This window comes from Pristiophorus japonicus, chromosome 15 (assembly GCF_044704955.1).
Source record: "Pristiophorus japonicus isolate sPriJap1 chromosome 15, sPriJap1.hap1, whole genome shotgun sequence".
NCBI lineage: Eukaryota > Metazoa > Chordata > Chondrichthyes > Pristiophoridae > Pristiophorus > Pristiophorus japonicus.
This window is the reverse complement of record NC_091991.1, coordinates 81,005,462-81,020,933: the sequence shown is the minus strand read 5'-3', so window position 1 is coordinate 81,020,933 and position 15,472 is coordinate 81,005,462. Positions and strand designations below refer to the sequence as shown.

Genomic DNA, 15,472 nt, shown 5'->3' with positions numbered 1-15,472 from the left:
ATTGCTCTTTAAAAGTGTCTGTACAGGCAGGAAGGGCTGAATGCCCTCCTTTTGAGTAAGGCTATCCAGGGATATGGAGCTAAGACGGGCCTATGGATTTAAAGTGCAGATCAGTCGTGATCTAATTGAATGGCAGAGCAGGCTCGAGGGGCTGAATGGCCGCCTCCTGCTCCAAAAGTTCAGTTCACAGAGTGGGGGCAATGCCACTCTGTGATTTCTGGGCTGCACTCCCCTCATTGCCTGTGATTGGTTTTCTGACCCTGTTCCGTGTTTTTCTTTAGCCTTGGCACCCGACTTCAGGCTGAAACCGGTGAAGGAGAAGCTTTTGGGGGCCCGGGGAGGCAAAGCGATAATCGAGTGTAAGCCCAAGGCCGCTCCCAAGCCAGCCTTCTCGTGGAGTAAAGGCACCGAGCTCCTCAAGAATAATTCAAGGTCAGTAAAATTCATCTGCCTCCAAATGTGCTGAATGAGATGCCATGTGACGTCCAGATCTCGCTCTCGGCAAGGCATGGGCAATGCTTCAGCTCAACTGTGGGCAGCTTGTGATCTTCTCAGCTCGAGCAATTGTATTTAAACCAATGGCTGTTTTGAATTAGAAGCAGCGAGAGCTGGAAATACACAGCAGCCGAAAAGATGAGGGGTCTTGGGCGGGTGGAGCAAACAGAGTGATATTGTATCTGCCACCAGCTCCATTGACTTTGATAGAATTGAGTATCGAGTGAGATGTATAAACATAGAAACATAGAAAATAGGTGCAGGAGTAGGCCATTCGGCCCTTCGAGCCTCCACAACCATTGAATATGATCATGGCTGATCATTCACCTCAGTACCCCTTTCCTGCTTTCTCTCCATACCCCTTGATCCTTTTAGCCGTAAGGGCCATATCTAACTCCCTCTTGAATATATCTAATGAACTGGCATCAACAACTTTCTGTGGTCGAGAATTCCACAGTTTTCTGAGTGAAGAAGTTTCTCCTCATCTCAGTCCTAAATGGCTTACCCCTTATCCTTAGACTGTGACCCCTGGTCCATAACACATGATGGATGCGATAACACCTGCTTAGCACTACCATTCAAGACAAACTTTGACCCCAAAGTTAAAATTTTGGTTTGAGACCCGGACTGGGGTTTTCTACTCGGCAACCTGTGATATTCTGTCCGTTCATTTAAAGGGGAGGAAAATCACGGCTTGGCAGGGTCATGTTCCTGTTTATAGAGCTGAGCAAATCAAGACAGAGTTGGGAGAATGGTTATGGTGAAGAATGTTCAATCCAAGCAGCCTGTGCTTGGATTTTCTTGTTTTTTTTAAAGCTGGACACAGGTGAAAAATTTTGGTTTATCTGTGCAGATCATTTCAGGCTGTGGGAAAAGGTAAACTAGACAGCAGGCAAGTAACACAGTCCTGAAGTAGAGAGGAGTTCCTTGGAATGTGGATGGGAAAGACTGAGAAGACATTGGGGCAAGGGAGACCAGACCTGGGTTGTGAAGTAAAGAAGAGAGAATGCTTTAAACACTCGGCAACTGTGGAGAGAGAGAGACTAAGATACCGTTTCAGGTCAATAACCTTTCATCAGAATTGGAAGATGTTAGAGATGCAACAGCATTTAAACAAATACTGAGCCAGGGAAAAGGAGGGGCGGGGAGGGCAGCAGTGATTAAATAACAGTGATGGTGCAAGGCATTTTAAATATTCACCAGTTCTGACAAAGGGTCATCGACCTGAAACGTTAACTCTGTTTCTCTCTCCAGTGAGATTTCCAGCATTTTTGGGTTTTATTGCAGATTGCAGCATCTGCAGAATTTTGCTTTAGTGATAATGACACATGTTTCGAAACAAAAGCTGAGTCCAAGGGAGGTGTAACTGGTGACAGCAGAATAGCGGGGTCGGGGAACATGGAAAATCTGGCCAAGAGTAGCAGGCTCCTGTGGCCCGGGGATTTGGCGGAAGAAAGGCAGCGAGACCCCGGGGTTGCAGCCCACCCTGTTGGTAGTGTACTGGCCTCAGAAGAGCTGCTTTTGAATATTTCTCTGTGTATCTTACTCTACATTTCTGTGCAGAAAGCCATGTGTGCTGATTGGGGCACCGCACGCCAAAGCTTCAACTGCTTGGCAACCGGCGTTTTTGTAGATTAACGTCAGTTGCTAGGAAACACATTGATTCTTCGTGTTATGTGGACACTGTGGTTTATATACAAGTCGTAATCACAATCTTGACCCAACCTCGTGGTTGGAAAGCCCTAGCTAAAATGGAAAATACTGTTTTGCTTCACATAAATAATATGTCCAGCTTTGTTGAGACAAACATGTTGATTTGACTTTGGTTGACACCACTAAGTCACGCCAGTGTTTTGTTGCTGCGATGCTGACACGATCATAAGACTTTCATCTGATGCAGCATTTTCCACCCCCTCCCCCCCCCCCCCCCCATCCCAGGCATTAATTAACATCAGAGCTCTTACTGTCAGTGACGGGCTGTCGCTATCGCATCATTGCCAATTCCTCTGAAAAGCTGACTCGGTTACGTCACCTTTTAACAAGCGGGGAGTCCTGCACATTACAAACCCACTTAGCAAAGAAAATCAGGGCAGCTCTGGTCCGTATTTCCCACAGCCAAGGGGTCGAGTTCCGCCGTGGCACTTTGATTGTCTCTGTCTTTAGCTCCTTCCCCTGTCACGCTGCCCTTTATTCACCGTCTTCCCTTGGAGCTAAAGTTCTTAACACATGAAGGACTGCATGCACTGGGCCACAACTTAACTCCATGTTCGGCTGAGTTTGTTAAAAAGATTGATAGTGCTTATAATAAAAGAAGAAATCCTATAGTTGCGCACTTACTGTAACATTTCTCTGCGACACTTCTGTGTGACGCTTAATCTTACCCAAATTTATTCTAGCTTATACAAATTCCCATTATTTTCCTCCGATTGGCTGATTCTGATGTATCACCCTGGAGCTCTCAAGCCGCCTCCTATCGCCAATCTTCACCTGCTTTCTCTACTTGCCTCCTCTTGGCCAATTCCATCACACGACGCTAATCTACACTCCTGCACCTCTGCTTTCTCTCTCTCTCCCTCTCTGTCTCCTCAATCTCTTATCACTCACTGACTCACTCTCTCTCTGTTCATCTCTCTATCTTTACTTTCTCTCTGTCGTGTATGTAGCACACAAATCACTGACTCCACACCGTCTGGTGTTGGTCGAACTGCTGTGATCTTCGTCCAGAGTGCTCCACAGGTGTGGTGGGTAGCCTTTTATACTGCCTCGTGCAGGTACTTTCAGGTCTCCCACCACAGCGTACTCTGTGGGGCACCATTGTACTAATCATACATTTATTGTACCAGAGCAATACACAACACTCTCTATCTCTCTTTACATCTCCCTATCTCTCTACTTCTCTCTCTCGCTATATATCAGTCGCTTTCTCTCTCTTGTCTCTCTCTTTCTTTATCTCTATCTCGCCCAATGACCTCCGACAGTGGCGCCACCTGGTGGCTAGTAACCCCAAGCATACATACTGACAATCTATATGTCTGTCTCTGTCCCTCTCTCTCCCTCCCTCTCTGTCTCTATCTGCCTGTCTGTCTCTATCTATCTTTTTTCCTGAACAGCCTCTTGGCAAAACCTGGCCTCTTGTTTGAGCTGACCATGAATTCCTGCATGAGGCCTAGGGGTAAAAATTCACCTCCACCCGAAACGGGACGCACATGCCACATGCGTACAGCCCGATGATCTCCGACCACGGCGCCCTCTGGTGTCAGGTGACTCCCAAGCATTAATACATCATAAAATTTAAATTTGGTTGCCGGGGTGATGATGCACTTCAGTCCCTCCGGTGCCCACCCCTCGTGGAAGGCTGTGAGCGTACCGGTGGACACTGCGTGCTCCATTTCCAGGACACCCTGGCTCAGATGTAACCGCGGAAGAGAGGCAGGCAGTCGGGCTGGGACTGGTTGATGGCCCCCTTGGCCATGCCCAGGAGCAGTCCTACGAGAAGGCCTTCCGACCTGCCTGCTCCCCTCTGTACAGGGTGCCCAAAGATCAGAAGTGTGGGACTGAAGTGCAACCAGAATTTGAAGAGCAGCCCCTTCAAATAATCTCACACATATGACATAAACATGGAACACGGATTCCTCTAGGCAGGAGGAATTACAAGTGGCCTGGGAGTCCGTGAACCGACTTAAAAACTTATTGCACGGGACTGCTCCGTGCAACACCCTCCAGGCCAAGTCCCCAATAAATAGAGGGAGGACTCCCGCGTAGAGTGCACTCCATTGGAGATGCCCGCCTCTTCCGGACGGCAAGATGCTGTGCCATGGCGTGTCTGGATGGCAGACGAGGATGGCAAGGTGGAGAGTGTGCAAGAGCAGCCCGTACAGGAATCCCCTCCGTGCAGAACTCAAAGGCACGGAGGGGATTTCCCGGAGGAGGCTCAAATTGTGAGGTGCCAGCTCCCGAGGGAGGTTTCAGGGTTTGACGCCGATGAGGAATTCCGTCCGGATAGGGGTCAGTTCGGACGGGATCTCCCCACGTGCCTGAGCCTCCTCGACACACCTAATGGAGTCAGGGCCCAGAGCTGTTTTTAGCGACTCGATGGCATTGGCCGCGCGCCGGATGTCGGCCCAGGATAGGCGCCGCGCCAGCTTGTCTGGTGCCATCCAGCCCGCTCATCTGCCATCGAGCAGGTCCCTGACCCTGGTCACCTCGCCAGACACAGCCCTCTTTCTGCCTGCAACCTAAAACCGCGGTCATGGAGGTACGGATTCCTGAGCAGCGGCTCCTGCAGGACAACCGCCACTCCAGACGGTGAGAGCTGCGCTTGGTGGCGACTCTGTTTCAGACCCTGATGAGTTCCTGGTAAAAGACAGGCAGCCCTTGCATGGCGATCCTGACGCCCCCTCAGGCTCACAAACAGGAGCTGCATGTCGTAGTTGAGGCTGTAATGCTGGTGGAAGAAATACGTCACCAGCGCACACCATCTAGGAGGGGGCTCGACGTACAGGTATCTCTGCAGGGTCTGAAGACGGAAAGCCGCATGCTGGGTGCTGACGCACACCAACGTCTGACCGCCCTCCTTAAGCAGGAGACTCAGAACCTCAGCAGAGACCCAGTGCTTCCTATTGTTCCAGAAGAAGTCCACCAGCTTCTTCTGTATCTTGGTGACAAACACAGGGGAGGGGTCAAACTGACTGTTATATCTTCAGTAACTCACAAACGCACACACAACCTTAAGATGGCAGAACACTCCGGAGCTCTAGTTAGGTGACTTTTCCCTCTTTATTTGTACACAGCACTGGCTGCAGTGCCACAGTAGCCCACAGATGGAGATATATATATTAGTGACCAACTGGTACCACAGCATAGCGGCCACCAGCTGGTTTATGACTGTTATGTATTCTACATGGTTACTGCTTATACTAATACAAGGTGTGCCACCAGAGGGCACTGCAGTGGGAGACTTGTAGGTTACCTATACAGGTGTGCCAGGCTTAGTACAAAAGGCAGGCCACCATGTGATCCTCACTCTGGAGTTACATTAAATGGATTAAGGTCACTACAGTTCAAGTACAACACATTGTCTCGTGGAATCATTATTAGAGCATCTGAAGACATAACAATTGGCAACGAGATTACGTACCTTCACACAAAAATGGCTAACTTTGGTACGTTGCAGCAGTTCGCCGATGGTGATGATTGGGAAGCCTTTGTGGAGAGGCTCATCCATTTCTTCATAGCAAACGACCTGCCAGGCAACAATCCGGCCACACTGGCTGATAAGTGCAGAGCTATCCTGCTAACCAGTTGTGGGCCCACCGTCTATGGCCTAGTCAAGGACTTGCTGGCACCAAGACGTACGAGGAGCTTGTAACGCTGATCGAAGAACAACTAAAGCCCAAAGAGAGCATCCTCACAGCCAGACACCGGTTTTATACACATCGACGGCCCGAAGGCCAGGAGATCGCGAAATATGCTGCAGACCTCATGTGAATTCGGCGGCCACCTCACCGAAGCGCTGCGGGATATCTTTGTCATCAGAATCGGCCATGAGGGCCGCCTTCACAGACTACTATCTGCGGATACCACAGTCATACTGCAGAAGGCCATCTCTGTGAGTCAAGCATTCATGACCTCAACCTGCGGCTCTCGGCAGATGACTCATCCTCAGGACTCAAGTACTGTGCACAGAATGGCGCCTTTTAGAGGCTGGACTGTAGAACGTGAATCTTCTCAGGGGAGAGAGAACAGGCCTCCGAGTCCCTTAACTCAGAGTCCGCCGAGGAGGGCTAATCGAGTAGCACCGTGCTGGCGTTGTGGAGGGAATCACAGGGCTCACCAGTGCCGTTTTAAAGACCAGCGAATGTGTAAAAGAAATATGACTCACTGTGTTGATGAAGAGTCTGCAGGTGGCCATGCGCGGATTATGAAGCGATAATCAGAGAGGCAGCTCAACCCCACGATGAGGTATATGGCAAGGTTACCTGCACCACTGAGTGTTCCCTGTTGAGGATGGAAGTAGAGATAAATGGCGTTCCAGTCTTCATGGAAGTGGACACGGGAGCAAGCCAGTCAGTAATGAATCAAAAAGCCTTTGAGAGGCTTTGGGACAATCAAAGTGAACAACCCAAGTTGGTCCCGGTTCAGGCAAAGCTGCGCACCTACACCAATGAACTGATCCCAGTCATTGGTAGTGCGGATGTAAAGGTCCTCCATGATGGTGCGGTGCACAAGTTACCCCTGTGGATTGTTGCAGGCGATGGACCAACGCTACTCGGAAGAAGGTGAATGGAGAAGATCCATTGGAGCTGGGAAGATTTCACCCCTCCAGCGATCGATGCCCTCTATGCTCAGAGGAAAAGCAAGCCCTCACCTGAGTTTGGATCCGGCACCAGAGAGCAAACCAGCACAGCACCCGAGGCACAGATCACTCAGCACGACTGCGTGGAGATGATCCAGCTGGGACGATCCAAACGCACCTTCCAGGCTCCAGTGGCAGGACTCCGGAGGGAGAAAATCGGACCCAGAGGCGACTTCCCAGCTTCGGTGGTGGAACCCGGGGAGAAGAGGATCACAGCAGTCAACATCGTGGATAGAAGAAAGATGGCGCCCAAACCACAAGGTGAGGCGCTGAAGAAAAAGATGGCGGCGGCCGGACCACAAGGTGCAGCGCTGATGGAGCAACACGTGGCACCAAACGGAGAAGAGGATTGGGGTAAAGAAAGCAAGGCTCTCTTAAAGGAGACCCACAACTCACCACACTTAAAGGGACAGTTCCACACTCTCAATCAATGTAACAGCAACTGTGAGTTAGATGTAAAATGTGTAATTGGTGATCAGAGTTGTGTACATGCAATAAGCAAGGAAAAGTCGCGCGATTGCGATCGGAGCTAAAGGTTATTTACAATAAGTAATGCGATGTAGGATTTCAACTGCATACAGTCAATGCAGCGGGCAAACACCCATCGGGAGCACACAGGTCCAGCGAGCTACCTAATGCTGCAGCCTGCATCCCTGGGACCAGAGTAATGCACCACGGAGTGTGGCCACAAGCAGCTAATATATACAAGCTGCTGAGCAAGCGATCTCAGGAGGGCAACAGCACCGGTATCGATACCCTGCCCCCGATCAGCTCCACCTCTCAGGCACCTGATGGCACCAACCGCCACGAGCCTGAAAGAGCAAACTGTGCCAAGGCGCAGCCCCCAGACCCTATCACCACCAAGGCTACACCCAGGAATGAAGGGTCACCCGCAATGGTTCTCCCAAATAGGACCGGGACCAGCCAGAATCCCAAACCAAATAACGCCCAGGCAAGCGAGTCAGCAGTTCCCTGTGCACTGCTAGACGGGAGCAGCAGTGACCCGGGGTGCAAGGAGAGGACAGGCAGGTCACAGGCATCTGTGAACCTACCCGATGCTAGGAGCAACGGCAAAAGCCCCAAAGCAGGCAACTTGAGCCAACCGGGTTCCCACTGCCAGCACTGGGCACCGCGCCTCCACCAGACTACCTGGACACCATCCAGCAGTTCTAGCACTAGTTTGTCCTCACGCACCGGTGCTGACCCCAACACTGACTCCAAGTGTATTCCAATGTACCTCACATAAGAACATAAGAACATAAGAATTAGGAACAGGAGTAGGCCATCTAGCCCCTCGAGCCTGCCCCGCCATTCAATAAGATCATGGCTGATCTGGTCGTGGACTCAGCTCCACTTACCCGCCCTCTCCCCGTAACCCTTAATTTCCTTATTGTTAAAAATCTATCTATCTTTGACTTGAAAACATTCAATGAGCTAGCCTCAACTGCTTCCTTGGGCAGAGAATTCCACAGATTCACAACCCTCTGGGAGAAGAAATCTTTTCTCAACTCAGTTTTAAATTGGCTCCTCCGTATTTTGAGGCTGTGCCCCCTAGTTCTAGTCTCCCCCACCAATGGAAACAACCTCTCTGCCTCTATCTTGTCTATCCCTTTCATGATTTTAAATGTTTCTATAAGATCACCCCTCATCCTTCTGAACTCCAAGGAGTAAAGACCCAGTCTACTCAATCTATCATCATAAGGTAACCCCCTCATTTCTGGAATCAGCCTAGTGAATCGTCTCTGTACCCCTTCCAAAACTAGTATATCCTTCCTTAAGTAAGGTGACCAAAACTGCACGCAGTACTCCAGGTGCGGCCTTACCAATACCTTATACAGTTGCAGCAAGACCTCCCTGCTTTTGTACTCCATCCCTTTCGCAATGAAGGCCAATATTCCATTTGCCTTCCTGATTACCTGCTGCACCTGCAAACTAACCTTTTGGGATTCATGCACAAGGACCCCCAGATCCCTTTGCACCACAGCATGTTGTAATTTCTCCCCATTCAAATAATATTCCCTTTTACTGTTTTTTTCCCCCTAGGTGGATGACCTCACACTTTCCGACATTGTATTCCATCTGCCAAACCTTAGCCCATTCGCTTAACCTATCCAAATCTCCTTGCAGTCTCTCTGAGTCCTCTACACAACCCGCTTTCCCACTAATCTTAGTGTCATCTGCAAATTTTGTTGCACTACACTCTGTCTCCTCTTCTAGGTCATCTATGTATATTGTAAACAGTTGTGGTCCCAGCACTGATCCCTGTGGCACACCACTAACCACTGATTTCCAACCGGAAAAGGACCCATTTATCCCGACTCTCTGCTTTCTGTTCGCCAGCCATTTCTCTATCCATGCTAATACATTTCCTCTGACTCCGCATACCTTTATCTTCTGTAGTAACTTTTTGTGTGGCACCTTATCGAATGCCTTTTGGAAATCTAAATACACCACATCCATCGGTACACCTCTATCCACCATGCTCGTTATATCCTCAAAGAATTCCAGTAAGTTAGTTAAACATGATTTCCCTTTCATGAATCCATGCTGCGTCTGCTTGATTGCACTATTCCTATCCAGATGTCCCGCTATTTCTTCCTTAATGATAGTTTCAAGCATTTTCCCCACTACAGATGTTAAACTAACCGGCCTATAGTTACCTGCCTTTTGCCTGCCCCTCTTTTTAAACAGAGGCGTTACATTAGCTGCTCTCCAATCCGCTGGTACCTCCCCACAGTCCAGAGAATTTTGGTAGATTATAACGAATGCATCTGCTATAACTTCAGCCATCTCTTTTAATACCCTGGGATGTATTTCATCAGGACCAGGGGACTTGTCTACCTTCAGTCCCATTAGCCTGTCCAGCACTACTCCCCTAGTGATAGTGATTGTCTCAAGGTCCTCCCTTCCCACATTCCTGTGGCCTGCAAATTTTGGCATTGTTTTTGTGTCTTCCACTGTGAAGACGGAAGTAAAATAATTGTTTAAGGTCTCAGCCATTTCCACATTTCCCATTATTAAATCTCCCTTCTCATCTTCTAAGGGACCAACATTTACTTTAGTCACTCTCTTCCGTTTTATATATCGGTAAAAGCTTTTACTATCTGTTTTTATGTTTTGCGCCAGTTTACTTTCGTAATCTATCTTTCCTTTCTTTATTGCTTTCTTAATCATTCTTTGCTGTCGTTTAAAATTTTCCCCATCTTCTAGTTTCCCACTAACCTTGGCCACCTTATACGCATTGGTTTTTAATTTGATACTCTCCTTTATTTCCTTGGTTATCCACGGCTGGTTATCACTTCTCTTGCCGCCCTTCTTTTTCACTGGAATATATTTTTTTTGCGCACTATGAAAGAGCTCCTTAAAAGTCCTCCACTGTTCCTCAATTGTGCCACCGTTTAGTCCTTGTTTCCAGTCTACTTTAGCCAACTTTGCCCTCATCCCACTGTAGTCCCCTTTGTTTAAGCATAGTACCCTAGTTTCTGATACAACTTCCTCATCCTCAATCTGTATTACAAATTCAACCATATTGTGATCACTCATTCCGAGAGGATCTTTTACGAGGAGATCGTTTATTTATTTTTTCACCAGTCAAGTGTACTTACCTCACCACGGTACCACGAATGCAATACTGTCAATGCAAATTTTTTTTGCACTTGAATGTATATGAATGTAATGAACCAACGGCACAATCTGTATGTTCGGTGGTGGGGGGGGGGGGGGTGCGGGGGGTAGAGAATGGAGTGGTCATGGACGCATAAACAGAAACCACCAGCAACTCTACGGCCAACGAAACACCACCTACTCACCCAAAATGGAAACGACCCTCCAAAGAACAACCAGATAGAGCTAAGCCCAGAGCACAGTCAAGGCAAAGGCGATTTGCAATAAGGACTTGGGGGAGAGTGATGTCATGTATCCTAGATGGTTACTGCTTGTACTATTACAAGGTGTGCCACCAGAGGGCACTGCAGTGGGAGACTTGTAGGTTACCTGTACAGGTATGCCAGGCCTAGTATAAAAGGCAGGCCACCATGTGTGATCCTCACTCTGGAGTTACATTAAATGGACTAAGGTCACTACAGTTCAAGCACAACACATTGTCTCGTGGAGTCATTATTAGAGCATCTAAAGACGTAACAATGACTAGCGTTCGACCCCTGTGGGACAGCACTCGGAGCAGTCCTGTCCAGCGCCCGAAGCGAGCGGCGACTTTGGCCTCCAGCTCTTGCCAGTTCGCCGGCCAGGCTCCCTCGTCAGGGCTAAGGTAGACTCCCAGATAGAGGAGATGGGGCGTGCTCGAGGCAAAAGGCCTGAACTCCTCCGGCAGGAAGTCCTCCCACCACTGACCCACCAAGAGTCCGGAACATTTCTCCCAGTTGATTCTAGCAGATGATGCAGGTCAAGGGGATCCTCGACCATGAGGAGCACGTCATCGGCGTAAGCCAAGAGGACGACCTCCACGCCCAGCCCTTGCAAAGTCAGTCCCCTCAACCTCCTCCGCAAGAGGCGCAGGAAAGGCTCCACGCATTAGCCATAACTGGCCGGACATGGGGCATCCCTGGCGCATCCCTCTCCCAAAGTGAAGGGGCGCCGTCAAAAACCCGTTAACCTTAATCAGACACTCCGCGGCGGTGTACAAAAGTCGGATCCAGGCGGCGAAATGTATCCCAAACCCGAAAGCGCACAGAGTCCCTCAACAGCTCTCCAAACCTGTGAGTATACTCACAGTGCATACTTTACACTAGTCATGGAATGACAGTCTGAAAATCTAGTGACAATACTGTGCAATCAAAATATACTTTTACTCAATCATCATGCATTAGTTTGTGTCTCTGATAATATATCTGCTGTGTTATATTGTCCATAACAGCACACTCCCCAATTCACCATGTGCAACACCACATGTCATCCACTTCCTAACAAAATGTCATGTCGTCAGACTTCCAATAAGCAATGCCACGGAGGTGAACTATACACCAGTGTGTATGTGTGTGTGTATATCCATATAATATGAAAAATCCCAGCTCACTCAGCAAAAGTAAGGTCTGACCTGCAGTTTGGAATACGTTCTCTGTTGTAAATCTGTTTTAAGCTGCTGGTCTCACCAATTCTAGTGAATGGAACAGATTTTTTAGTGAACTGGAAATGTTCATGTAATGTATGCACCTGTGAGTATGTTCACAGGTTTGTAGAGCTGCTGCGCGGTTACATCCGAGCCAGGGTGTCCTTAGAGATGGAGCATGCGGTGTCCACCGGTACGCTCGCGGCCTTCCGTGAGAGGTGGGCGCCGGAGGGACTGGAGTGCAGCATCACCCCCGGCAACCAAATTTTAATTTGATTTTATATGTTTTAAAGTTTAATTTGTTTTATTGCCGGGTTTTAGTGTCCCCCTCCCCTTTTATAGGGGCCACTTGTATAATTTGTGGTATTAGTGCCATAAAAACCCACAAAAAAAACACAAAATAAAACAAAAAAAAAAGGCACTTGTAAACTGTTTGGAGTGTCCCCCCCCCCTTTAATAAGGGGGCACTTGATTTAATGTTTATTTATTGGTTTGCAACAAAAGAGTTGTAGAGCTGTTGCGCAGGTACATCCGAGCCAGGGTGTCTCTGGAGATGGAGCATGCGGTGTCCACCGGTACGCTCGCGGCCTTCCACAAGAGGTGGGCACCGGAGGGATTGGAGTGCATCATCACCCTCGGCAACCAAATTTTAATTTGATTTAAGTTTGTGGTAAAAAGTTAATTTGTTTATTTGTTGGTTTTAGTGCCCCCTGTTATTAAGGGGGCACTTGATTTACATCTCAACTAAAAATAGTTGTAGAGCTGTTGCATTGTGAGTGGCTTAGATTCAATAAAGATTCAATAAATACCCAGCCAGTTGGGTTCGGGAGATCCACGATGAGGCAGGCGGTTGTGAGCCTGGTGGATGAACTGGTAATGTGTAGTGTGATTGTTAAACCTTAGTTTATTAACAAACTAGTTCTTAATAGCAATGTGTTGCTATGAATTCTTAAGCAAAGAACCCATGAAGCAAATACATTACAGTTTACTGACGGCCCCAGTGATTGCAGTCAACTGTCTTGTAAAGTGCATGAACCGGGCACAACCCAAGCTGATGCATCTCACATTCCTGGTTAATGTAGCCTGATGCCAGGCCACCCTGACCATCCTTGCTCATGACGATTTACAGGGCCTGCTTAGGTTGGTGAAGGCAGCACATGAAGCTGTGAGATGTCCTATCTCTAATCTTGCCTCTCTTTGGATTGTGGTGGATCAGCGGGTTCTGTTGAAAGCCAGTCCTCATTTGGGTGGGAGGTGGGGGGGGAAGCGAGCGGTCAGAAAACACAGCATTCTAGCAGAGAGGTGAAGTTACTGGCACCCATCAGCTCATGGGTACAGCTGCCAAGTACAAAATGTGCTTTTGTATTTGCACACCGGGCCTACATGGCTGAGGTTTCTCCGAGACGAGGACTATCTGCTTTCAGGCAAGAGGGAGGGGGAGAAAATTGGTGGAAAATAAAGAGGGGGAGGGCCACCACTAATAAAAAGACATTGTGTCACAGCAACCTGCGAGGTTTATATTGGCATCCAAACCCCAGGGTCTGGCAGTGACGCCAGCATAGAATCGTGGAGTTGCCCGAAATACACCTGAGTTTACTGTGCTGGAATAGGTTTCCTGTAGAAATGACCCAATCCTAAAAAAAAGCCACGGAGCAGGTCAACTTGTTAATTCATTCTCCAAAAGGGGTGCTTGATGACAATTGTTGTTTTCTTAATTGATGCATTTAAGGGGAAGCTTGATAGGTACATGAAAAAGAAAGAAAGACTTGGATTTATATAGCGCCTTTCACGACCACCGGACGTCTCAAAGCGCTTTACAGCCAATTAAGTACTTTTGGAGTGTAGTCACTGTTGTAATGTGGCAAACGCCGTAGCCAACTTGCGCACAGCAAGCTCCCACAAACAGCAATGAGATAAACGACCAGATAATCTGGGTTCTTTTGTTTGGTTGATTGAGGGATAAATATTGGCCAGGACACTGGGGTTAACGCCCTTGCTCTTCTTTGAAATAGTGCTGTGGGATCATTTAAGTCCACCTGAGAGAGCAGACGGGACCTCGGTTTAACATAACATCTGAAAGACGGCACCTCTGACAGTGCAGCGCTCTCTCAGCACTGCACTGGAGTGTCAGCCTAGATTTGTGTGCTCAAGTCCCTGGAGTGGGACATGAACCCACAGCCTTCTGACTCCGAGGCAAGAGTGCTACCCACTGATCCATGGCTGACACATGAGGGAGAAAGGAATAGAAGAATACGTTGATCGGGATGGATGAAGAATGGTGGGAGGAGGCTTGTGTAGAGCATAAACACCAGCATGGACCAGTTTGTCCCAATGGGTGTTTTTGTGTTGCAACTGCTGTGTATCTTTAATGATTATAATTTGTCCATGTTCTCTATATTTATGGCAGGATGTCTATCTGGTACAACGGCACTCTGGAGATTCGAGGCGTGACCAAGGCCGACGAGGGCAGCTACACCTGTTTTGCAGAGAACAACAGAGGCAAGGCAAACAGCACTGGCACTCTCTCAGTGACAGGTAGGGGGACAACGCTTTGCCACTCAACCCATTGCACTCGCTCAAAGTACTGACATTTCCAACTGAACACTTCCGACCTCATGTTAAAAAAAAATGTCGCTGGGTATCTTTCCCTCAAAAATCCATTATTCCCAGGTCTGCTAGTTTGTAAAATACCACTTTACCATCTACACAGTCCCTTTGAGCTGGTTACCAGCTAAACATATAGACCGGCACAAGACTGAACCCTATGGTTCTCGGCAATCCGCTACTTCCAGAAACATAACTCCAACATAAAATCAAAGTGGAGCAGAAATATCTCGGAACTCCTGGAGACCTTTGGGTGATTGAGAAGCAACAATCCAATGAAGGGTTTGAAGGTAACCACAAGAGCAAAGATAGGAGTGTTTATATTGACAATCCAAGGCCTGGGAATGACACGAGGGGACCTGCTATCGTTGAGGCACCTCAGCACCATGACTTGTTTTATCTCCCCTTCTATCCCGCTCTTTCCATTCATGGTTCTGGGCTTTCACCGTTCGCCTCGATTTCTCAATTAGAACAGTTTAAAAAAAAAATACAAACAATGGCCTATACGTGACTCCAGTCCCACACCAGGGTGGTTGACTCTTAACTGGGTTGTGAAGTGGCCTGACAAGCCACTGGGTTATATTGAAGCTCTGTTGCAGCAGTTCAAGCAGAAATCTCAGCACCATCACCTTTCTCAGAGCAACTAGAGACGGGAAATCAATGCTGACCGAGCCAGCGACACCCAGGTCCGGAGAATACATTTAAAAAACTAAATCGACTGACTTGTTTGTAGCACCTTCTGGTTTTAGTTCAGATTTCTATCATTCGGGTTTTGTTTTTCTCCAATTAAAGTAGTGATCGGTGCTATAACTGCTGTCAGACACTTGGGAGAAAATGGCAGTCTGGCACAGCTCCTGAAGTGTAAATATGTGTAACTGAGTAATCCAAGCGACCATGGGCATTTTGAGACAATTAAGTAAGTTTTTCTCTTGCAAACCTTTTTCTGCACAGCA

General features: G+C 48.2%; 1 protein-coding gene across 1 annotated transcript in view; it reads left to right on the top strand.

Moving 5' to 3' along the window:
• Positions 1-15,472, top strand: part of cntn1b (contactin 1b) — a 1,027,096-nt gene that overhangs the window by 485,456 nt on the left and 526,168 nt on the right. The window contains exons 13-14 of the mRNA XM_070900643.1: positions 282-432; positions 14,323-14,450. Coding sequence (XP_070756744.1) covers positions 282-432; positions 14,323-14,450 — 279 coding nt within the window. The remainder of the gene's footprint in view (positions 1-281; positions 433-14,322; positions 14,451-15,472) is intronic.